Source organism: Pithys albifrons, chromosome 10, assembly GCF_047495875.1.
Source record: "Pithys albifrons albifrons isolate INPA30051 chromosome 10, PitAlb_v1, whole genome shotgun sequence".
Taxonomy (NCBI): Eukaryota; Metazoa; Chordata; class Aves; order Passeriformes; family Thamnophilidae; genus Pithys; species Pithys albifrons.
The window spans coordinates 27,033,048-27,058,265 of record NC_092467.1 but is presented as its reverse complement, the minus strand read 5'-3'; the positions used below and the strand labels follow the sequence as shown (position 1 = coordinate 27,058,265).

Genomic DNA, 25,218 nt, shown 5'->3' with positions numbered 1-25,218 from the left:
ACTAAAACATCTGAACACAGTTAAAAAGGTGGAAAGTCCATAGCCATTCTACACACTTTCATTTATTGTCTGGACAATTAAAGTACAAATAATTCAAACACAACAAGGTTATGAAAAAAACATTTACAATACTTTCCCTCAGAAATGATCTAAACTAGCAAGGTTAACATGAAGTCATTCATTATAACTAAAGTATACAACTGCCTGGTCCTAAGAAAGATTTTTTAAATTATTATTATTATTCAGATAGTAAAACACATCGTAGAGAAAAGATTCTGACATGCCTTCCCCACTAATGCTTAGCAAATGCATCAAAACTTTCCCAGCAAACTGCGCTCATTCATAGCAGATGATGTATAAAGGTTTCCCTGAACATTGAATGAGTGTTCCTTTAAACTAAAATCTAACATTGTTAAAGTAAAAAACTGATAAAATTATGATGCAGCCTTTGCTTTTAGTTATTTGTCTACTACAAAAGTTTGCCTCTTCAGTGTGAAAAAACAATACTTAGTCTACATGCAGTTAGTGGGTATAGCATGGAAAAAATGCACAAAATAAGCACAAGTTATAAATAACCATAACGTTTTATTACCATTAAGACTAAACTTGTATTGAAAAGATTTTATATAACAAGACAAGAAAAGCAATAGCAAATTTAACTATCAACTAGATTATGCATAGCGAGTAACTGTTTCTAGTACTCAGGGAAGAGCATGACCCTTTTTTGTTTTAAATATATAACCGTACAAAGCACAAACATACTAAAATGATCAGTGCACTGGACATGGGAGAGCACCCCCTCAGTCATTTTGTTCCCTTAGCTCTGTTTTCCCCAATCTGAATTACATTAAAATAAAGACCCAGTTGTTTTCTTTTCTACTGTGCAGTAAGAAAAAATATTCACAACAAACATGACAATATATCAAACAATATTTCTACACAAGTTACCTTGATACCTCTGTCACTTAAGTATCATAAGAAAACATTTTAAGACATATACAAACAAAACTAGCAAAGTGTTACAACTTATAATAAATTAACCAAAAGAAAAAATAACTTTATATATATATATATTTATATTATATATACACATACACACACAACAAAATGACACAATAATATGCTTCTTCCCATAGTTTAAGTAAACAAATAAGTAGACTAGCCAAACTAGCTATATTTGATTTTGGCCATATGCATCACATCGGCAATTAAATAAATAAGTGTTTCAAGCAACATAAACAGTGTTCCAAATGTGCCAACACAGCCCAATTATATTAGCTTGGGCTATAAAGTGAATTTGAAAATTCTTAACAAATTTAAAGCAAATGTATTTTTTTTCTAAACACATTACATTTAACTATGATACTAAGATATGTAAATAATTTTGTAGCACCTACTGCTCAAACCAAGGAAGTTTTTGATCAAAAAATTAATTTTTTTAACTTTTGTTCTGCTGATATCCCATACTGATGACTTAAAGAAAAACCGTCTTGCAACTCATCTCCTTGCTTTTGGGTTTTGACTGTGGGTAACTGCGTGCCTGGGAAGAACACTCTCCCGTACTGTATTTAATATTTTTATTACATGCTATGAAAAGATACGAAGATCATCTGTTTGTAGCCCATCCTTCAAAAAACAATCTACTAATCCAGTTTAAAACACACATCTTGATCTCTAAAAAGTTACCAGTGCAGTATGAACATGACAAAGTTGTCAATTTCCCCTAAATTAGCCAGTCAAAATATTTTTTCTCAAATCCAGATTCTCTTGTAAAAATTCTTTATATTTTATAAAAATAGATTTTTCTTGAAACCCATTTTCAGCAAAGAGACCACCTCTTTGGCAACATTGTTAATGTTATTTAAATTGTTATGTCATCAGGTATCCCCCGTTACCCCATTCCCTAACAGAAGACTGTTTAGTTCACATGATACAAAAGAAAAAAGGAAAAATAAAAAAAGTTGCAAAATTATGTTCTTCTTTTTGCAATTTTTATTGTTCCTCTTTAATTTGTGTGGGGGGTTTACCAATCTGATTCAATCAATGTTTTGAAAAAACTGAAAAGAAAACAAAAATCTTTTTTCTCGCTTTTAATCCCATTAGTTCGTAAAAATTGTTTTTTGTTTTATTATTTTTTCAAATGAGTGAATGGTCATCTTAAAAAGACCCACCTTCAAGGAAGGTAGTAAAACTAGCTGGCCGGGTAAAAATCCCTGCACATTGTTATCTATGTATATTATATTCAACAACGACAGCTATGAAAGAACATTCAATGCATCAAAGGTTTTTTTTTCTAAGCATTATAAAATCCTTTCCTGTTCCTCACAGGATATCCAATGTTTTAATACTTAGGCAACACTGGCTTATAAAGTCCATGGTTGAATATAAGCCTTGAAGAGTTTTTTTTTGTTTTGTTTTGTTCGTATATATATTTATATATATATATTTTAGTAAGTAAGGATATGAAATTCAGGATTTGTGGGTTTTATTGGTTTTAAAGGAAACTTGCAATACTCTGTCTCCTAAACGGTATCCATTAAGGCTGGCAATCGCCATGGCAGCTTCGTCGTAGTTGGTCATGGTGACAAAGCCAAATCCCTTGCACTTGTTGGTGTTGAAATCACGGATCACCTTGACATTATTGACCGCTCCAAAGGGACCAAACAACTGCCACAGCACGCTCTCATCTGAGTCGGGAGACAAGTTGTAGACGAAGATGCACCATCCAGTTCCGGTGTGACCAGGGATATTCATTCCGACAAGGCTCGTCATGCCATCAATTGTGATCGGAGAAAACCTACCGAGTAAAAAGAGGGGTCTATTCTAAATATATCTCTTGGCACAAGCTATATGGATCCAAGACTTAAAAATAAATAAGCTGACATTAATGAAGGTTCTGGATCCTGTCCCTGGAGGATGACCAAAGAACCACCCTTGCTCGCTAACTCCTACTGAAGTGGAGGGGAGCTGTACTAAACCAACACACCAAATCTGGGCATAAACGCAGCTCCCTCCAAGGATAAGCCCTGCTTAGATGTGTACAAAGACCTCATAAAGGAAATGCTTAAGGACAGTTTGAGTCAAAGAGGGCCTGCACACGCTGCGATAAACAACAGTTCATTTTAAAAGGCCTGTAGGAATTTGCTGCTTATTTCCATCACCTAAATAAGTTTCAAGACAAATCTAATGCTTTACCTCCTGCTAGTCTGCAGTGAAAAAACCCAAGCAAACTTCAAGACCTATTTTAAAGATTAATATGAAATGCCTTTGTCAGGAATCAGCTATAACAGTAGTCTCTACACCTAAAAATACTATTAGAGAGATATTTCTAAGTGGTAGATTTTATTTCTCCTCCTAACATGGTCCTTAATTGACATATACTGGGAAAAAATCCAGGCAACGAAGTCCTAAAACTGGCCACATTTTAAAGAAGGTTTATGCAGCAATTGTAGAGTAAGTAGAACATAAATACAAGTAGTAAGCACATCAACTAATACCTTCATAATGTGAGGCTTCATGTCCATGACAGGCTCTTAGGTTTCTTCAAATAGTCAATATAGACAGACAAGTTCCTAGAATGCAATATAGCTCCCTGACTTTCCTCCACTGTCCTTTGGGACTCATTTTCTTCACCTTGAGCATCCAAATTGAGCAGCTAAGCCAGGCTGTTATGTTTATGAACACAGAATCATCACAGAACAAAGGCTGGGCAGGATCCATGGAGATCATCTGATCAGCCTCCTGTGCTGAGCGAGGTAAACTTCTCAGATGATATCTACTCATGGCCCTGCAGAGGGAATTTCATGAAGTCTCCATGGATAGGAACTCTGCTCCTGCAGCCCCTGCTCCAGGGCTCCATCCTCACTGTGCACAGTTTTCCCTTATCCTCAAGTTGATTTTCCCCTGCTGCAACTTGGCACTGCTGACTCTTGTCCTCTCACAGTTGACCTCTGAGAAAAGCTTGGCTTCATCTGTTGTAATGCCCCTTGTAGGCAGCAGTGAGGGGCTAAACTCTACATTTGCCTTGCCCAAATTCTACCACGTTCCTTCAGCTTTTCAAGGTCTCCCCAGTGGCAGCCATGGCCAGGAGCACAGTGACTGCCCCTGCTCCCTCACCAGCTTCGTGTCACCCGCTAATGCGAGGAGGGTGCAGCACAGCCCATGACTCAGGTTATTAATGAAGATGTTAAGCAGTATCAGCCCTCAGGATCAACATAATTTTCCTTTCATCAGTGTGAAAAAAAAATGACATGCTTTCTGAAGCTACACTTTGGGATATGTTTTAAAATAACAACTGCACAGAGGAAACGTCTTAATAAAAACCCAGTTTCACATGTACCTTCAATATGACGAATTTTAATACCAGAGCAGAATAATAATTCCTCAGGATTTTGAGTGATGACTGAGGGAGCAGAAGGAAGAACTCTGTTGCTGACTGAGCTCTTGTGTTCTCCAAAACTTTTTATACTTGTAATAATTTCCACGCACATTTAGCAATCTGCATGATATTATGCAGTGTATATTAAATAACCGTAAAAGAAACTACACACTTGATGGCTGCTCACCGTTCTGTTGACTACTGATGGCACTTTTTATGTATATTCAGGGAAAAAAAGACACTTGGAATATACATCTTAAGCTGAAGATCATCACTGTGGTGTAGCTACACTGTAAATGAGCAGCTCACAAATGCTCACAGCATCCGATCCTCAGGAAGGTTTGCAGACAGTTTATTAAAAATACGTGGCAATTTTCCAATTCAACTTCACTTTTGCAAATCCTCATCTCAACATCTTTTAGTTTCCCTCCTGCATACTGAAACCAGTAACATTATCATAATGGTTCAGCATAGAAAGATGGCTGGGCAAGGCCAGTGTACACAGCTCCTTCCACTGCAGGTGGGATCATAAATAATGCCCTCAGGGCTTGTACAAGGCAACAGCTTCAAGCCATTCTGAAATTTGGAAGAGGGACTTTAAGCTCATTGTTGGCCAGTGCTGACTGTGCCAGTAACATACATAAGCCAGCAAACACTGCTTTTCTGGAAGTTTAAATTTAATATGAAGTACAACACTAAGGGATGCATTACCCCATAAGTAAGGGTGTTGTAAAATCTGTACAATGCAAAGCTGTGCATGCCACGGTGTGTTATAAGGCTTTGCATTTTTAAGAAATGCTGCACTGATGTAAAGGGTTAAAGTTTCCTACAGTTCACAGAGAGCAGCTTTTTCCCTGGAAACCTTTAGGAGCTATACAGCTTTCAACTATTTATGTACCATGAACACAGCAGCTGCTGTAAATCCAACAAAACATGCACAAAACTGGTGCAAGCGTATTGACACAAATACAAGATCACCTATTGCATAAGAAGCTTCGCTACTAGCAAGTGATCTGAAATTAGCCTCAATAAAGCCTTTTTTCCACATCAGCACATCTTGTTTTCCATCAGTACCACACAGCACAGGGAAAGAAAGAGCCAATCTCCTGTTTCAGAAGCAATTTCAGAAATTATCAATATGGCATTTTTTGTGACCTTACACCTATAAATTGTTTGCTAGTGCAGGTACAAGTTGCCAAGGTTTGCTGAGAGGAGATAAGAACTAATTTAAGATGCCTACAAAACAACAAACACTGCTGTGATTTCAGACTAACATTCCACACTGAATGTTAAGCAAGCAGATACCTATGAAGGCAGGTAACTCACTCCTTCCCTCTGCAGTCACGTGAAATCAAAATGCAAACCCCTCACTGGGGTTCAGTCTAAGCCCTGTTTGCCCTGCACCACACACCAGTGCCATTGCCAGTGCAATTCCGGGGAAGCAGCAGCAGCAAAAACCCAGAGATTCCTCCCAGAACAAACCCATCCTCCTGACACTGACTTGTACCTGAGAGACAGCAGAGGCCAAGAGTTGTACCATGTTTTTGACAATGTATCAAGGAACAAAGGAGGAGAACACAGAAGCGGTGTGTGATAAAATCAGGTGCTAAGTTCTGACTCACCATATCCCCATCACCACTAAGGACATTGCAGATGTAACAAATTCACAAATGAACACCAGCAGTGGTGCTCTGTTTTGACTATTGCTTTTGTAAGTACTCTCAAGATTTGACAACTGTACCATGGCTACCGTGGCAGGAGTTAAAACCCACGTTGCTGTCTACTACCAGCTAGTGTAAAGATATACTTACCATAACCTTTTTACAGGGTGAGCCTCAAATAAAAGCTCAAAGAATTTTCAAGTGTGGTGAGTAGACCATTTCAGAAGATTAAGTAGTATTTTCTCATCTTAATTGTGGGGGATGGCTGGACATCTTATGGTAACATCAGGAATAAGACTACACCTTTATTTTGCTGTAAGGGTTGCTCACGTTGATTTGTGCCATTAGAAGAAACACTAACAACACAACTCAGTTTAGCTATCAGATTAAACATACTTATAAAACAGCATAAATGTTTACAAACCAGCTGAGCTTTCACACATGCGTGCACATACAAACACACAGCTATTTTAAACAACAAAAAAAAATTTCAAGGACCCCAAAAAAATTCAAAGTATTAAACCTGTAACAAAAGAAACTTCAGGCTGATTGAGGTGCACACAGCTGTATTTTCAAGTCAAACTTATGATGCCAGATGTGGGACAAAAGGTGGTCTTGACTGTGAGATTAAGACAGCAGCCTAATTCTGATTTTGACTTCAGTTTTCAATTATCAGGGATTTTTTAAAATCTCAAGTTAGTAATTTTGATTGGAAAAAGCACCATTTAGCAGAGGTGACTGCAGTTTGAATGCTTGTAGCTGTTGCACCTAAATCATGTGAGAAGCCCACCTGTAAATAAAAGAAAAGGTTGAAAAGCCCCACAGAACTTGTGCGTGAGGCCTTTAAAGGAACAAAACCAACTGAAGTCCAAACTTAAAAAGAATTTGACATGCTGGTGGAAGAAAAGAAGGAATAAAAAAAATAAAGTTAGTGAATTAAAAAAAAAATAAATTGTAGCACCAATCTGTGCCAACACGGACATCTGGCAATCTGTGGAATTCTAATTACCTCTTTACGCCATAGGCCATATTAAGCAAATTGTCCAGCCTGAAAAGAGAAGGAGGGTCTTTGGGTTAATGTCTCACAGATGGCAAGATCGCTCAATGGAACTATTATTAATAGCGTTCCATTTTCAAAGAAGAAACGTTCAACAAGTTTCCCACACATCTAAGGAGCCTAACAACTCCCGGCCTGCTTTGTTAAATCTGAGGTTGTGCTTAAATTTCCACCACAGCATTTAAAAGCCTTTTTTTTTTTAACTTGTCTACAGTCTTAGAGAAAGAAAACAATCTCCAGAGTTTGGTTTTTAAAAAAATCCCCTTAGGATTTGTCTTTTTTTAAAAAACAATATTAGTATGAAATTTTTGCAAGTAATTCAAGTGCTTACCTTATATTTATAGTTAACTTGGAAATAAAATGTTGAGTCTAAAACTGCCAGACTTGGAAAAATTCTTGACCCTAATTGTTTTATTATAATACATGCTCCCTGTTTTATTACATATATTTAGTATTAATCCTTCATGATATGTCAATCTAAATGACCACCAAATTTTGCAGAATATAATCATCTGCTTCCCATGGCAAGCACAATAAAGTCCTTCTATCCATGCAATGGTGATTCAGTGATAGCCTCAATGGACACAGCTGCGTGCCAAAGACACAAAAACAAGTGTAAATTTAATGTATCCAGTGACTTTGACTTTTTATGATCTTTAATTCATTAGCACTTTTCATCACTGACAAACTAAAATTACTTTTGAATAATTTTCTAAAGCCAGTATGCAACTCAGTTATGCAAATATGTTCAAATTTTCTTTTTTGAACGCAGACTTTTGATTTGAAAGCTAGGTTGTCTGAAAACTATTAAGTATAAAAGTAATGGGAACATCATGGATTGCTAACTCTGGCTTATGCATCAGATGGAAACAGTATATTCTGAATGCAAAGCATAAAACATCCCCAAAAGCAGCTGAAGAATCACACTAAAGACTAATAGAAGGTCTCTTTATACTAAGAGCAGATATCTCAGGCTAATAAATTTAATGATACTGCTGCTGACTGGAACAGACTCAGCTTTTTTCCTGCTACCAATCCACTGTCATTAACATCAAAGTCTAAGCTGCATCAAAACTGTAGTAATATAGCAGAAAATAAAAGCATTACCAAAACCGAAAGAACAGGATAGTCACTGCTCATTTGATTATCTGTGTAACTCTATTCTGTCCTCCATTTTTCTAAGAGCCTTCATGAGATCTGATTGTACAGTACTTCAGCTGTTTTAGTAAATACAACATGACTACTGCTGTCAGCAGATTTTCCTTCTCATTCTCCAGGAAAGAATATTTAATTTTATGAAGAAAATCAGGTCAGCCTACGCAACTAAAGCATATTTTCCTGCACAGCACCTGCCCCACATTGTCACCGCTGGTGGAACTTCAGTCCTTTTCCAGGTAATTACCTGAATCTCTGAGCCTGGTGGTGAAGTGGTCCAGGGTAGCGTCTGTTGGGAGACTGATACAGCTGTGAAAGGAGTGCCTGGCTTGTTTTCTGGCTGGGGTTATTGGCAAACTTCACAGTAATTGGTTCTGTAGCACCACTAGGCTTCTGGCCATTTAGTCCCTTTATGGCTTCTTCTGCCTCTATTCTCTTATCAAAACGGATAAATCCCACACCTCGAGAAACCCCTGCGAAATAACAACACATGACGAGATGAGTATTTGCAGGAACAGGCTCATCTATGTAACAAACTGAGTGGTGGTTTTGACTTCACAAAATGCATGGTTTGCAAATTAAGGCAACTCCTATAAAGAAAAATCCTCTTCCCAATCTGTAATCTCCAAAATCACACCCTACCATATTTAACAATGATTTTAAGTAAAATACATTCTGCATTTTGAGATTCCCTCACTAGAGAGGCAACAGTTATACCTCCAGTTATGTTTGTGAAGAACCAGGTACTGCATTTTACACTAGAAGTCATTGTCATAAAACCCAGCTGCCAGCAAGCATTTACAGCTTTGTCACTTCCAGAAAAACATGCATGTATCGAGAAAAGTTTTCTTTTAACCTGTGACTTGATCAACCAGAATCCGTGAGGTGATGATGCGCCCATATTGTGAGAATAACTGCTCTAATTCTTTCTGGGTCATGGTTTTGGGAAGGCCGCTGACATACAAGTTCGCATCTCTGATGGATGCTGAACTTGGACGGGCATATGACACCTAGGGAGAGAAAAGGAAAGCTGTGTTAGTGAGTTAGAGCCACCCTTGGCATTTTAGACAGAAAATTTTCTGCTCTTTTACAAGTAATAACCCTGGAGTTCAGACATTACCTGTTCTGCAAAACCAACAAAGGCAGGAGAGGCTGGAAGAACAAAGGAAGAACTACAGAGACCTTAGAAAGAGACACAAGGGTTCTTTAAGTGCAATCATAAAATAACTATTGTTCAGAGGTAGATTAATGTGCAACTTCCCACGCATGGCTTTGTAAATTTACCCCCACGGGTGTGGGTGTATGGATGATTTTCTGTAGCCAACCTCGCACTCTGGAGTTCCAGCATGCTTTTCTTTTTCCCCCTCCAAGTGTCTGAAACAGATCAGGTTATTTGCAGAGTGATCTTTTGTGCTCTCTCTCTTTGTGTTTGCATCCTGAGCTGGCAAGATCTGTTCTGGATGAACAGTAAAGTACTGGTGAAATTAGACTAAATGAACATCTGCTCAGGGAGCTGTATACTGACACTCATTGTCCTATCTGCAATTTATCATGAGAAGTTTCCTTGCACTATAAGCCCAGAACCAGACCATAAAATATTATGACCAAGCAAGCAAGAAAATCTAGCTGTGGCACTGCATGTATGCTGCTGGAAAATTACTAAATCAAGACTCTTAACTGCTCTTCTACCTATGAATCAGATTTATAATTATAATACATGCATAAAAAGCCTTCTGCACTTTTAAAATATGTACATTTAGAATACACACATTTAACATCATAAAAACACTTCCTGGCTGAAGCCTAATGGCAAGTATTCAGCACAGATCATGAATTACTTTGCAGCACATCTGAAATAGCATTGGAACCAAACCTGAATATTCTGCACTTCTTTTTGATTTCTTTCAATATAAACAGATCAGTACACTCCTGCATTATGTCTTAAAATGTGTCTCGGAAGGAAGTATGGGGAGGTTCCCATCATGAATACAATACATTCAGCAACTGTCTTCCCCTGTTCCTGAGCCTCAGTCTGAACACAAATGATGTCAAATGGATGTCTATGTGTTTTATGTGTCAAAGAGTTGTCTTTATGTGCTCCACACCTAAAAATAGATGTTGACTCAACACAGAAAATTATGTTAATGACTAATATTTTCTTCCACAATCTTCTCTGCATAATAGCAGACAAACTAAAAATTTTAGATTTTAAGGTTTCTTTGGCAGTTTCTTTATAACTTACATGTTTGTACCTAACCTTTTAAATCTAACATTTACAGAGAAGGCTGGAGAGAGGGGGTGGAAAAATTTAGGGAAAGAAATGTGAAAAAGAGGTTCAATAAAGCATTTGCATTGATGGAGGCAAGCTCAGGCACACAGCACAAAGGCACAAGCAGACAGAAGGAGTAGAGAACCATCAGTACTGAAAGGGAGAAGGATATCGTGGTGGAAACTATTTTGTGCCTCAGCGATTCAGGCCCTCACAGCCCTTTAGCTCCTGATGGGGTGCAGCATTTCCATCACTTAATTCCTTTCCTGAACACCCATCTGACATGCCAGGAACCAGAACACACAGGGCACTGCTTGGCTTTTATGTAACAAAGCTCAAACCAGGTCTTTGGGAACACCAGGGATAACCTCACTTACAGCTTGGTTAGTGATCTCATGTTGGTTGCTTCCCATTTATATCCCATGCTGGGGCATTTGGAAAAGCAGACTCTCCCTCCCCACTCTGCAAATGCCTTACCTTGAGAGACTACTGTAAAGGCTCAGGCACCTACATTTTAACCTGCTTTGGATTAACAGTTTAAAAAATACTTGGAGCCTCCCTGGAGTCGGGGTAGGGACCTTACCTATTCCTCAAAACTGAGAACAGCGAAATTATTAAAGTTCCTGGGAAAACAGCCAAGGGTTTCCTTTGGGTTTCTCACTCTGGCACATTCATTAACCAAATGCCACATTACAGGGAGGATGAAAAGTACTGGGATATGCAAAAAAACACTACTTCACAGAGCACCGAGTGCCTGACATTTTTATATATATATATATACACACACATACACTTCTAACTCACAGAAAATGCCCTGCTCTTGTGGGCCTTGAAGACAGGCAGGGGAAAGAGAGGCTGCACACACTCCCAAGCCCTCCATGTGAACACCTATCACCGCTCAGGTCTAGTTTTCATTTCTTTCTGCAATCAAACATTCAGGCTGCAGGGGAGCCTGAGCCAAAGAAAGAAGCTGCCAAAAGCAACTCAGCCGTCTTTAATATCAAGGAGAAAAGGTTGCGAGCTGAATGGACTCAAGGCTAGTAATGTCAATTATTTATCTGCTTTTGAATCTTTTTCATCTTCCCTCTCAGGTCAGCCAATGACAAATCGATCGGTTAGAGCGTGCCATCCTGCTTTCAAGCTATTATTCAGTTAGTGCTGAGGATGGGATGTCTTCCCATGTGTTAGCTATCAAAGGAAGAAATCACCCACCCTGACCCTCCATCACACCAGAAGCTCCTTATGCTGTGCAAGTTAAAATGGGAGCAAAAACCAGCTCCCATTTTATCACAGAAAGCTGCAAAGCACTGTGTGAGGATGCTGCATTAATTCTTTATATTCACACTTAGGAATGTTTTTTTTTCCTTTTGGCTCACGGCAGTGTTAGCACCCTGTAACAAAACAGCGTGTTGAAAAAGAAAAGAATATAGAATCCTAGCCACCATAAAGAATTCAAATAATGAGCTGGAGAACACCAAACTGCTGCTTGACCCAGGCATTTCTCAGCATTAAAATGTTTGTCTGCTTGTATGACAGTTGAAGGTCGAAGGATGGTGTTGCATTTCACTGCATAAGATCATTTTGGAGTTCTGCGGTCCAATTTGCAAGGAAGATAATAAAATATTGTACAATTCATTTTATGGCTTGCTGGCCTCAGATGTTGGTTTCTATAAATACATACATACTAACTGTGAAAAACATTTACTAGGACATTTCTCCTCTGACATTGAGCATTAGCCTGTGTAAGGACTTCTCTTCAGTACAAACAGCCATCTCCAGAGTCTGCACCACTGTCTCCAAACACTACTGCAGTGTCAGAAGGTCCAGCATTTCATATCTTCCATGGTAAAGCACATTTTTGTTCAGTTGCACAGAAAATATCTCCGAGTTCAAGTAATTATCTTCCCTATTGATTTCCTACCATTTTCCCACATAAAAAACTTTTTGAAGAATTTCTAACCTCAAGACTCCTCAGAACGTAAATTGAAGCTGTCTGGCCTTTCCGAGCCAGAGCCCACAGCAAAGGCACCCAGAGGCATGAACGCATCCCATTTGTCTTACAGAACATGTAACAGCAGCCACTGAAACAGTGATGCTTAACCACTTCGCTGCTGCTCACCACAACAGAAGCCCTTCAGCTTGCATGCTACTCCTGGACTTCTCAAACATCAAGTCCCTTTCTAGAAGCCTCCTTGCAAAATTTAACTCCAGTCTGCTCCAAAGAGAAAGCACATGGTCCTTTCTGGAACAATGTACTCTAATCAGCAGAGCCACCCCGTGCAGGACACAACATCAAGCAGCAACCAAGCAGCTCCCCATCTTCCAAATGCCAACCTTTTCTGAAGATGTGTGTCTTGCTCTGCATCTACCATCACTCACACCTGGGGAACATGAGACTAACCAGGAGCCTCGAATCATGGCAGCACACGTATCCACAGGCCACCAAATCACTGACCCAGGGCACCTGCAATTCCTGGGGCACCTCTCCAGCCACAAGCAGGTAAGGTGCAGTTGGTGTTAAATGACTCCCTGGGCAGGTTCCAAGAAAGTCTCAGTAATGTTCAAAAATACAGACTTCTTGGGGACCTTAATTCAGAGACTTTGCTTTGCGTCTTTCTGTGACATGCTCCGAGATACAGGATTTCTTGTATGACTTTTGGGGTGAGTCACTTGGCTTTATTCTGCCTGAGGTCCAGTGTAGAATGGGGACAATCCTTCCCTAAGTTGCCTCTTCCCACTGGTACACACTGGAAGTGCTTTAACGTAACTGCTCAAAGAGCTTCACACATTTGTTTCATGCAGATACAGAACCAGAAGTAAAATCTGCTTAATGCCAGCAAACAGGCTATGGCAGAAAGAGACACTTGCCCACAGCCACTTCCAGACCCTCATCTGTGTCCTAATTTTGTGCAAAACAGATTTGAGAAACTCTCATGTGAAAGCTAAGCACTTTGTCAGAACAAACATAAACAAAAGCCCTCTGGTTCAGAGGCTGGAGACCAGGATCTGGAATACTTTCACATCTGATGCGTGCACTGCTTTGTCCTCTCTCTTCCCTAAGCCCTTGGCTGGGGGATGCAGGGCAGTGACGATGCACTTTACTGTTGAGCAATTCAATGCCATTTTACCAGGATTAATTGTGATTGCAGGTAAAATAGTCTATCCCATCATTTCAGGAAAAACATCAATAGAAGATAAACTAGAAGCACTCTGGCTGTATCAAGAGCAAGGCTAAGAGAAGTAATTGCTCTGGCTCTGTGGAATGAAAAGGACTCACTTGCGAAAGTGAAGCAGTTAAAACAGGAACTATCATTAAGAGAAGATGCACAAAATTAAGAGGTAAAGGCTCTTTGGTGTCTGCTGAAAGCAGCAGTGCCAAAGCTGAACCTTCAAACACAGCACTGAAAGGTCCTTTGAGCAGCAGCATCATTAGGGACACAACAGGTGATTGAGGGTTTGTGAATAAGCACTACAAAGTCCAAAGTGTTATGGAGACAGATTCCTACAGAGCAAAACCAGAGTAAACTTGACTGAGGCTTTCCATGTTTGTGGCACCTTTCAAGTTTCTTGTCCAAGGCTTGGTCCCAGGGTGCAGCAGCCACAGCAGATGACCCCTGACTAACTGAGCTACCATAAAACAGAACAAGCAATTACCTTAATTTTAAAAGGAACTACAGAAGAGCTACATACCAAATCTGCAGCTTGCAAGTGCCTGTAACGTGAATTTTCAGAGAAGGAAAAAAAGGGGGCCCAATGCGACAGCCCAGACACTTGAAAATCCAAATCCCTCCCTGCCGCAGCCCAATATGCTCAGCTACTCCCAAGTATCTTGCAAACCCCCAACGTACCCTCTCTTCCTTGCAGGGAATCTGAGCCTCCCTGTGCCTTGCCCAGAGTTCTCTGCACACCTTCTCCTTACCACCCGGTCTTGCACAACATCCCATTTCTCCCATGGGATAAGAGGCCGCAGGTAGTGCCTGGCAGCCTTGGTGGCAGGTGACCCCCAGGGCGGCTACAGAAGAATATGGCTGAAAAATGCAGGATTTTGGCAGAGTACTGCACAAGGGGCACTCAGCCCCAGAGCTCTGGTACCATCATTACCAACAATCCAGCATTTTCTGGCTGCAACCTAAACTGTTGTGTTTCACTCTCCCCCTACCTCCCAAGCAGTTTGGGATGGGATGCACAAGATGCAGCTCTTCCCCATCGGTCCCTGCTGCTGCTTCCTCCTCCTCTGCCTTGTGCTTCCCGCACCTCCTTCTCTGCTGAGCACGGCTGGAAGGCAATCTTTTTGACAAATGACTTTGTAGGACAGAGAAGTCTGAGGCTGCTGTTACTTGGTTCCCTACAGTGACAGGATGGTTTGTAGTTTTGTGGACAATTACAAGAATTAACATGGACAGATTTAGAGCCCGAGTTTTGTGGAAATAGCTGGCATTTTGAAAAATGCCAGAGAAACCAAGATAAATAGGAAGATCTTTGAGCAGTAATATTGCTACTTGATTTTCAAAAAACACAGGATTACTTTCTCCCACAGCCTTACACACTGTATTTTAAACTAGGACAATCTAGACCAATTGATCAAAACAGGAGAGTAAAGCAGAAAAAGAATTCCATGTAATTTTGTCATTTAACTGAAAATTAAAATAACTAGAAAAAGCTTCTGACTACAAAGGAATGATATTAGCAGTTTAGTATTTTATCATATGATAGATTTGATGGATTTAAAAACTGGATGTTATCAAGGGCTTAGAGAACCCAGATTCCTTCTCCCCTCATATGAGACATCTCCCTTTGCTCCAGCAGTGTCACATCATGTACCTGCTCCTGAGAGAAGGAAGCAGCAAACCTATTTCACAGGCAACACAGAAAAGGAAGGAGAGGGGACACAAGACTTCAGGGGGTAACTGGCTCTCTTTTGATTTCAAACTTCCTTTCAAAGCTCTGTTCTGCCCTTGTTCCAACGAAGCCAGGTCACCTGAATCCCCACGTAAATTGTAAAAGTTCTTTCGCATCCTTTAAGACGTCCTTTTTCCAGGGCAAAGCAGCAGTTTAAACAATCTGTAACCCCATGCATCACACATCTTATTTTCCTTCTGATATTTGATGCAACTGAATTGCCAGGCAATCTTCAACAGCAGCAGTGACCTTTCATATGCTTTTATGGATGGGCAAATTTAATTTCTAAAAATAGATTCAATTTCTGGAATATATATTTATTTCAACACACACTGTATTTTCCCTTATTCTAAGCTGTTTTGTAGAATTATGTCAAGCTTTAGCTGTAAAAAATAAAGTGAAGCCTTTCTCCTTCACAAGAGAAGGATGCTGCTACAAAATGGCGTGAATCAAATATGCACTATATAAGCTGAGGAGGAACATAACATGTATAACCTATTACCACCAAAAACATAACACTTCCTCCAATGCTTTCCCCAAACAGATATTCTGTAAATCGTCACCTCTCCACTTTGACTTGAAAGGGCATCGTTGACTTAAATAAAATGCACGTAAATATTTTAGCTGCTACAGTGAAAAGGGATTATTTATCATAACAATGAAAGAATAAAAAGAACGTTTTTTTCAGTTATTTTAGTCCACACATCAGAGCTGACTGCCTGGCTGTTCTGCTGATCCTGCTATAAAGCCAGTTCCTCCTGATGACTGCATGGCTGTTTTGCAAGCTATGAGGAGAGAGAGAACATTAAGCTGCCACAAAAATGTTACAGAAGTGAAAAGGACAGCATTAGGGGCTACATTCAAAAAATACATTATTTTAAAACAGGAATTAAGCCTTGTGGGGTCAAAAAATAAGTGCAAATCCAACCCCCCAGAGCCAGCTCATGTTCTGTGTAGGTGCAAGAACAGCAGAGCTCATGACTGAGCAAAGAGATGGGCCACAGCCAGCAGGACCATGGTGACCTTGATAAGCACAAGTGATCAGCTAGTGTAAAAGGACTTGGACAGATTATTGATAATTTCAACCTTCTTTCCGCCAAAACAGCTTCCAAAAGGCAGCCAGAGAAATGCTACCTGCAGGGCTGTGCTACCCAACATACATGGGCAGGGGCCAAGGTACAGCCCATCCACCAACGGGACATCTACAGATTCATCCTGGGGCATAAAACCCAAACACATTAATGAAGAAAGCAGAATAAAATAATGCTCAGTACTTTTCCAGCTTGATGTTATTCTACTATTAAGTATTTTTTAGCTAACAAAAGTATATGCCACCAAATTCCTTTCTAGATGTTCTTTCGAGACAGGCTTTTTAAATGCATCAACAGTACATTTTTAGTAACTGTAAAGGGCACCTACAGCTAAAATAATCTGGTCTGATGATTAAATACAGTAATTCCACAAATTAAAATACTTCAACTTTACAATGAATGTCAGTGAGATGATGGAAAGTGGCATGTGGCAAGCGAGGAGGCTTCAGCAGTGGCGAGTGGTTTCTCATTGCCTCGCAAGCCTTTGGAAAGCAGGGATGTCTCCAGTGACACAGGTGCTGCTGGCAGCAGTAAACACATGATTTACCACTCAGCATGAACACTGGGAAACCTCCTTCTCCATCATACAGCACCAGGGAAGCGGACCTGATCTATTAGGATTTTGAGAAGCAAAGCATAATTAAAAATACAAAAAAACCAAGGGGGTAAGGTAATGTAATCACAACATCCAATTCTGCAATGAAAAATGGGTTGGGAACTGCTGGTTAGACGTCCTTGTGGTCAAAGCTTGGCTGTTAGAATAGAAGGCTCCCTTGGGCTGGTTTTAGAAAACTGCATAAAACCAATTTTATTAAAAACAAACCAAAAAAACACGAACAAAAAAACCCAACAAAACCCAGCCCTACACATCTTCCCAGTCACTAAGAAACTTATGCAGCTCCTGCACATGTAAGGTTAGGTCAATCTCTTTGCTTATTATTAAATTTTAACAGCTTTCAAGAGCTCAACAAAATGTCCTGTATTCCATAAAAGTCTATTTAGCTGTTAAAAAGCATGAAAAAAATCAAATTAAATAAACCCATGAATTTCCAAAATCTGTACTGAATTTATAAAAGAAATAACATGACAGTTTTTGCATGGGAAGTTCTCAGATAAAAATTTTACTGAAGATGATGAAAAAGGTAAGGCAAAATGGTCTAATTTTCCACGTGAAAAATGTATAATAATTGGTGTGGGTTGGAGTTTCTCGAGGCCTTTTTGTAGCTTGTGTTTATAACCCTGTAATATTAGAAATGCAATTGCATTGCTCTGGTTCACAAAATAAACAGAGGTAAAGCAACACGAGTACTTAGGGATAATAAACGTAGACCCCTTTGCTAAGGCTTAATAATGTTCAAAAATACATGTGCTGCATTAAAAACCGATCTAGATTTTTCAAGTTCTACTGAGTTTTAAATAAGGTATTTTCAAAACATTTTTCCTGATAATGTGCCTTTAAAAGCAATTTGGAGAGCAACTTTTCACTGTGGGTGGAAACTGCTGAGTCCAAGCCTGCAGTTCCACCTGCAGCAGTTGATAAGATGGTAGATTTTGCTGCCTTGCCTTATGTATTCCTGAAAGTTTTTCTATTAACTCTACAAAACCATGCTGTGAGCATTTTGATATATGGCCCACATACATATCTGCTGGATGGAACCTGGATGGTTTAGGGGCAGTTTGGAAGTAGCTTTCCCTATGTAATCTGTGCAGTTACTCCTCTTTCATAATCCTCAGCCCAGGACTTCTGCTCTTCACTGATCAAACAGATCAGGGGAAAAAACTTGCTTGAAGCAATCCTTAGAAAGACACTGGAATCCAACCAGTATTTCTGCTTTAGAAAATATCACTTTGTCCAAATCACAACCTTCAGCGAGAATGGGTACATACCAATAAAGTATTGACCACACTATGTTTTCTGCAAGATGTGAAATCACTGATGCTGCTGGTATCAATATTCACTGAAGTAAAAATTCTATTTTTATATTCTTTAACATTTTTGGCTTTGAAATACAAATTAAGTACAGAAGAAAAATTAAGAAAATGGTGCAAATCAAAAGCTAGCATTCAAATATGATCAAAGCAGTTTCAGATAATTTGAATCTGATCTGCTGTTTGTTCCCCTTCAATTTTTTGATTCACATCCCTTAAGCTGTATTATTTGTCAGAATTTGGGATATAGAAATCTTTTATAAGCTGTTTCAGAATAGCTTTATCAGCCATGCAGCAAAAACTGTGACAGTGTAGACGCTTGCTTTTCTTGTGAGACCACTAAAGAAGGTCATTGAATAACTAATGGCCTATTACAACAATGAAATAAGAGACTTTAGTGGGAAGCTTCCAGCTTTTAAAAGAATAAATCAAATTAAGGATGTAGAAACTGAGGATAAAAATTATTTTTTGAGAATGACATTCTAACTTGAGAGAAACATACTTTTAACACCTGACTATGATAGCAGCATCACTAAAAGAGCTCAATGTAAAGGTATATCCCATTAAAACATGAGAAAACATGTAACTTATGAATACACTGTCACATACTTCACCTTTTTATTGGCTAATGGTATCACTCTGGCTGTTTTATTTAAGCCTGTCATGCTTTGCAGAACTTCCTGTTACTTTCCCCTCCCTTTAATAGCAGCAGCAATTTTGGAGAAGAAGGATTTTTGAGTCCTCCCATTGTTCCAAGGAGGAGCTGTTAGCCCTCTCACCACAGAGAATAAAATAGTGATGAAATTGCCACAAACTATTTCAACTACTTCCTCCCTTTCCTGAATTACGCAGAAGGCATTTTGTATTGTCTTACCTTTATGGTTTTGGTCTGGAGTCTGAGTCCATTTAAAGTGTTAATGGCTTTCTCTGCATCCTTTGGATCAATGTAGTTAACGAATCCATACCCTAAACTCTGCCCTGTTGAAAGACAGGAAAGAAAGAAAAAAAGGACTCAGTAATTTTCAGCACAGTGAGCAACTTCCAGGAGTGGGAACACAATTTTCTTACACTGTTCACTTCATCCTTGCTTTCCCTTATGGTCTCTATGCTGTTCTTCACCATTTTGTTATCTCCTGAATACGGCAGAAGGCAACAGAACTTTAAATTGTGGCTCTGAAGATCCTACTTTAAGAACGGGAAGCAGCAACCCCCCTACTCTGCCTTCCCCAGGAACTCAATGAAAAGCAGGTATGAGGCTCGACAGCAACAGGATTGTGTAATAGTTTTTGTTCCTAATAAATGTAACTGGCTGACCTGCCAGAAAGGAAGCTGCCTCTTAAAAATGATGAGCACACAGGCATAATCTTGCTACTGTTTATAAACAGGTTTGTAAGTGTTTAAAATTAAGAAACAGCATTTTTACACTAATCTTGAAGGAGCTGACTGAGAACAGACACCACCTTTACCTCTCATTTTACTGCTCAGTGAGCAGCCAGTAAAGAGGAAAAAGGACAGCCCAAATTGCAGCAGGGTCAGGGACCACATTAAAGCTCCCCTCCCAGTATTAGAGATGACAGCAAACCCAAACAGTACAACAACTGCTGCTGCACATGGGATGGCAGGAGCCCACTTTAGCAGCCAACATCATTTCAACAGCTTCTGTTTTACTAGTGAGATCTGTGTTTGTAGTGGAAAGAGACCTGGTTAATAACTGGGGTGAGTGACACCGAGCTGGAGAGGCTGTCCTGTCAGCACTGCAGCTATCCTGCACACACAGACAAAACTGGGGGTCTGCAGAGGGCTGAACCTGCTCCGATTCCCGAGTAGCAGCTTTGTGGCATCAATTCTATAAATGCAACATGACAGACAGCCGCTTCCAGATCCCTTCCTCTGAGCCTCCTACTGAACTTATTTTTCATGTTTGGAAAACAGAGCAAATTTTTTTTTTGTTAAAGCACATGCACTTAGAAACATACACAGATAATCACACTGCAAGAATCACTGAGTCCAAGCAGGCAGGCTTCCAGTCCTGTATTCCAACCATGCTCCTTCTCATACACCCTTCAGTGTGTCTGGAGCATAGGAAGCCAAAAAACAACCTGTCCCACAGCACTGATGTGCAGGGGATTGAAACGCTTCTGCTCACAGGCAATGAGAAAGGAAACATGTGAAAATCCCTCCCAAGGAGAACAGCATTTGTGCAGATTTCTATGCATGGGAGCAGCAATCAGCGACCCAGCTTCTGCTCACCAGGAGAAAGGGGAGGTTGGGGAGGCAGCTGCACACCAAGTGCCTTGATGTCCCCTGGAGGCACAGATCCTGCCTCCCAGCACAAAGCTTTGTTTCTTTGTCTCCTGGACTACAAAAAAGCATCTGTGTGTTTCTCAAAGTCAGACGCCACCAAAAATACAGTGTTTGCTGTAACACAAATACAGTGAGCGCTTCTGTCTTACGAAATCAGATCAAAGCCCTAAAAGCTGATAACTATGCGATGGAAGACTTGAAAAATCCATGGAAACACTGCAGTTCATGCCTGAAATGCCCACATGCAGGCATAAGATAAGAAATGGCTCTTTTAACCTACAACACATGCAGGGAGCAATTCCCTCCAATCAAATTAACTTCAGAAAAAAATGATAAAAACATACCCACTCGTCCTGGAGAGCTGAACAATCTCAACAAAAATACTCTTACCCAAGTTACATGACATTAACCAAGAATGAGCTGAAGTCTGGCTGAGCACAAAGCCCAGAGCAGAAATACTGTAAAGATACTTGCCCTGCCATGCCTGCCTCCTCTTCTTGCCTATCTATTTACACTCCTAGACTGTGTGTCTCTGAATACATCAAATCCTTAATACATTTAATTCTAAACAGTCCTAGGTAGAAGGAAGCCATTCTCTAAGAAACAAATCTCTTATGCTTTAGGGAGACTCAAGGATGAGAACTTGGGTAACCTGCATTTCTGTCTCTTTTCCCTATTGATGCTCTATAGACCTGCAGAGATACACAGACAGCAGGGAGTAGCTAATGCAGCGCCCTGGAATTCATGTCAGTCTGACCACGGGCTCCCTTGTCCAGCTACTGTTATTCTTGAGGCACACAGACTGACTGACCACTACAATCTGTACAGTGGTTTTTATTTCTCTCTCCTATGAACATTCTCACTTCTGTTAGTACTTGTGCAAGGGAGAGACCATGGATAGCAAATCCACAGACAGCACTAGCAGCAGGGAAAGGAAATAATGGCAATATATGAAAAGGATAATAGAATTCCCCAAACCATTCGCTGTCTTCCTCTTAGTTCTCCAGTAACATTCAAGTTATTTAGATATCATCTCATTCCCACTACCAACTGGAAGCAGATAAATCTATTTTCTCCAAGGTGAAGGATAATGAATACCCCAACACTAATAAAGCTGTCTTGTCTGCATGCAGGACTGCAGAATGTGGCTTAAAGAAAACTATTACATTGTCATACCATTTTCCTTAGAAGAAAAGGCCTGAAGAAACATGATTTCTTCTTGCTGGTGAATATACTCCTGAATATCATGAAATATATGAAACTTGTAAGAAGATTTAAGGCCTGTTACTCAGGAAGTCATATCCAATATACTAATTGCTACATTTGCTATATAATAGTCTCACAAAAAAACGGATGGGTCTACTCAGCATTTTGAGCAGTGAAATTCTGTTAATTCAATAAAACCCCATTTTATTTTAAAACTCAAACCCCACACCCTTTGCAGCTCTCAGAAATCTTGGTGCAGTTCTTTTGATCAGCAAAAATTCCTGCTGCTGCTTTCTGCCATATGCCTCACTGTTAGTGAAGCTGAAGGGAGAAAAATCTTTCAATTAAGAGCTTTCCACTTCAGGTGTATTTTATTTGGTTGCTTGGTATTTTCATCCATTTCTCCCAACAATATCATGCAAATCAAGATTGACACACAACTCCCATTCTCAGAAAACCAAAAAGAGTAAATCTAGACATAAAGCTAATTTGTGAAAAAGCTTTACGACTGTAGCAAACATCATAAAGTTTTAGTGTGCTAAGCATTTACAGCTAAGAAGCCAAGAAAAAATTTATACATGCAGCTAAAAATACTGTTTTCAAATTCCTCTCAAGAGCACTACACCTTATGTCAGACAAAATACAGACTCTAGATGTGAAAGAACTAAAAATTGTTCCTAGTAAAGAATGAAAAGGATTTGTTCCAGAATACAGTAAACAGTATGAACTTTCCTATTTTCTCCATCATGTACTGTTATTGCATGTACTCCAAAAGGGTAACACTTCTTTGGACACAATCTGGCAGCACAAAGCAAGCAGCTGGACCTCTCAGTGGGATCCCACACAGATACTGTAGTTCATTCCCATGCTACACTTCCCAGGAACAGCACCGTAAATAGTAAATATTTTCTGTGATTTGGAATCCAATAGTCCATCACATGCTGTGATTCAGTAGGTCAGGCAAGAGATATTTCTAGATGATCCTAAAACAACACCTTGCTACATTGCTATTACCACTGCTCTTCCTGAGTGTTTTCTCTAGCTGCAGAGAAGACACAGTGGACCTCCTATGATCTGGTAAGCAGTAAGTCTAAAAAAGAGCAGTAACAAGGTTAGAAATTACCAAGGACTTGACAGTTTTAAGAAAAACAGGCCATGTCAAGCCCAAGCTCATAATGTACATATTTTGCATTTTAGAGAGCTCCATTTTCAGAGCTGAATTTCACCAGGATTAAAACAAAGTATGAGAATGTGTCTTTTTATTACGTTCTATTTACCCTGTAACATTTATCCATACATCCAAAAACCTGCAACTGTGAAAAGGGTGATGCCAAAGACCTGTATCTTCCTTTATTTCCTTTGTAAGCCAGTCCGCTTAGGCCAATTCCATACTTAAAATTAGAAAATAAAGGGAAAACAGAAACAAACAAGGTAGAATAGAAATATCATAAGAAAAACAAAAAACCATTAAAAAAATATCTGGCTAGTAAAGATTGGGATAACAAAGAAATTTTTTTTTAGATTTCACAAAAAAAGATCCCTTAACATGCATTCTGACTCATCAGCAGATACTAATAGTAACAGTACAGAGACAACAGACATTATGCACACCTGAAGAAGCTACATGAAGCACTAACTAAAAACCCAGGTGGATGCTAAACAGGAGCTCCTAAAATTATGTATGTTTAAATGAGATGATCTGGATTACTTGCCTAGAAGAGATTCCAAAAAAAGGGGCCAAAGGCTCTCTTGTGATTAACAAATTCCAGGAGCCTGGAGGAAAGACAACTTTGCACTGAAATTCAAAAAGGGAGGACTGGATGACCCAAGTAATTACTGGTCCATCAGTCTAATGCTGAGCAAGACAAAATTACAGAATATTCAATACTGGACTACAGTAATAAAGAATTAGTAAGAGGTAATAAAATCAATGTCAATCAAATTAGGTCTATGGAAAATAGATTCTGTCAAACTAAACTGACAACCTTCTTGATGAGATTACAAGTTTGACCTATAAATTTTAAGAATGTTGATTTAATGGCATTGATATGCCATTGGTCTTCTCTAAAGCACTTGATTTGCTACTGCTTATTAATTGACTAAACCAAAATTAACATGGCACACATTAAATGGATTAAAGAGTGAACAGATCTTTAACTGGTAACTGTTCACAGGAAATCACCAGAAAGACATTTCTGCAGGTCCATCTAAGGAAACACATCTGGGCCCTAAATTGTTTATTTCCACCAGTAAGTGGAAAAAACACAAACTACTTGTTCACAAAGACGGGATGAGAAAGTAAGAACAAAGAGGACAGAGTGAAGATGCAAAGCAATTTAAGCTCCTCAGTAAACCACAAATATGTACATTTAGATAGCACAAAGATTATATTTTGACAAACCAAGTTAACTGGCATGCTTTAGAAATGCTGAAATGAAAGACTTGATAGAGGCCACATCAAGCCTGCAATGCTGACAGAAGGGTTTAAAACAATTCCTCTTGGCATAAAAGCCACACACAATCAAAAAGGGAAAGAAACCTCACCGATTCTGATCTGACTCTGTGCTTCAGTGGCAAAGAGCCTTGTCCAGCCCCAGTGCATGTGCTTCATGCGAGACACAGGTGCCTTGGTGATGGGGCCATGAGAATTGGCCACAACACTAAAAAACTTCCAACTGAGATATGGGGGGGCAATCTGCCTATCTGATAAAAATTTGAAGCTGAACTTTAACAATACTACATTAGTGCTCACTCGAAGTCCAGATTCAGCTAAAGTCCAGATTAATTTTCTTTTTTTTTCTTAATAACAATCTGTCCATAGAGTTATTTATCCCAACTCCCACTGCTTGGTAGGTGAAACCAGATAGAAACAAGACAGCTAATGCAGTTTCCTGAAGAAGCCATTTGCTTTGTTTTTGATATTGAAGGTAACATGAATTTAAGTTCCTCCCAACCCTTTTATCAGTTCTATTACTGGAAATTCTGAGTGTTTGGATTTTTCTGAATTTCTGAAAGCTATGCTCTTCTTGCTCAAGCAGGAATTAATCCAGGGAGATTTTGGCAAGATGCATTACGTGCCCCATAATCTCTTCTACTCTGAAGCTCTACAAATAACACTGTTCCTGCTGGTTGTAGTAGGAGCTGTATGAAGAACAATCATTGCCACAAGCAAAGCAGGAGCAAAGTCCTTTCTCAAAGTCTCAAGCCTTCGTATTGAAGGAAACTATACTGAATAACAACTTAGAGAAGAGCACAAATTTTAATTGCTC

The 25,218-nt window shown here is 39.4% G+C and overlaps 1 protein-coding gene across 5 annotated transcripts in view; it reads right to left on the bottom strand.

Annotated features, from left to right (window-relative positions):
- Positions 1 to 42: 42 nt before the first annotated feature.
- ELAVL4 (ELAV like RNA binding protein 4) overlaps positions 43 to 25,218 on the bottom strand; it is a 64,446-nt gene continuing 39,270 nt past the window's right edge. For all 5 annotated transcript variants that reach the window (XM_071565251.1, XM_071565250.1, XM_071565253.1 and 2 more), the window contains exons 3-7: positions 19,314 to 19,417; positions 9,108 to 9,261; positions 8,499 to 8,724; positions 7,049 to 7,087; positions 43 to 2,797 (exon numbers count right to left, since the gene is read on the bottom strand). In XM_071565251.1, the coding sequence (XP_071421352.1) occupies positions 2,470 to 2,797; positions 7,049 to 7,087; positions 8,499 to 8,724; positions 9,108 to 9,261; positions 19,314 to 19,417 (851 nt within the window). In that variant the 3' untranslated portion in view covers positions 43 to 2,469. The remainder of the gene's footprint in view (positions 2,798 to 7,048; positions 7,088 to 8,498; positions 8,725 to 9,107; positions 9,262 to 19,313; positions 19,418 to 25,218) is intronic.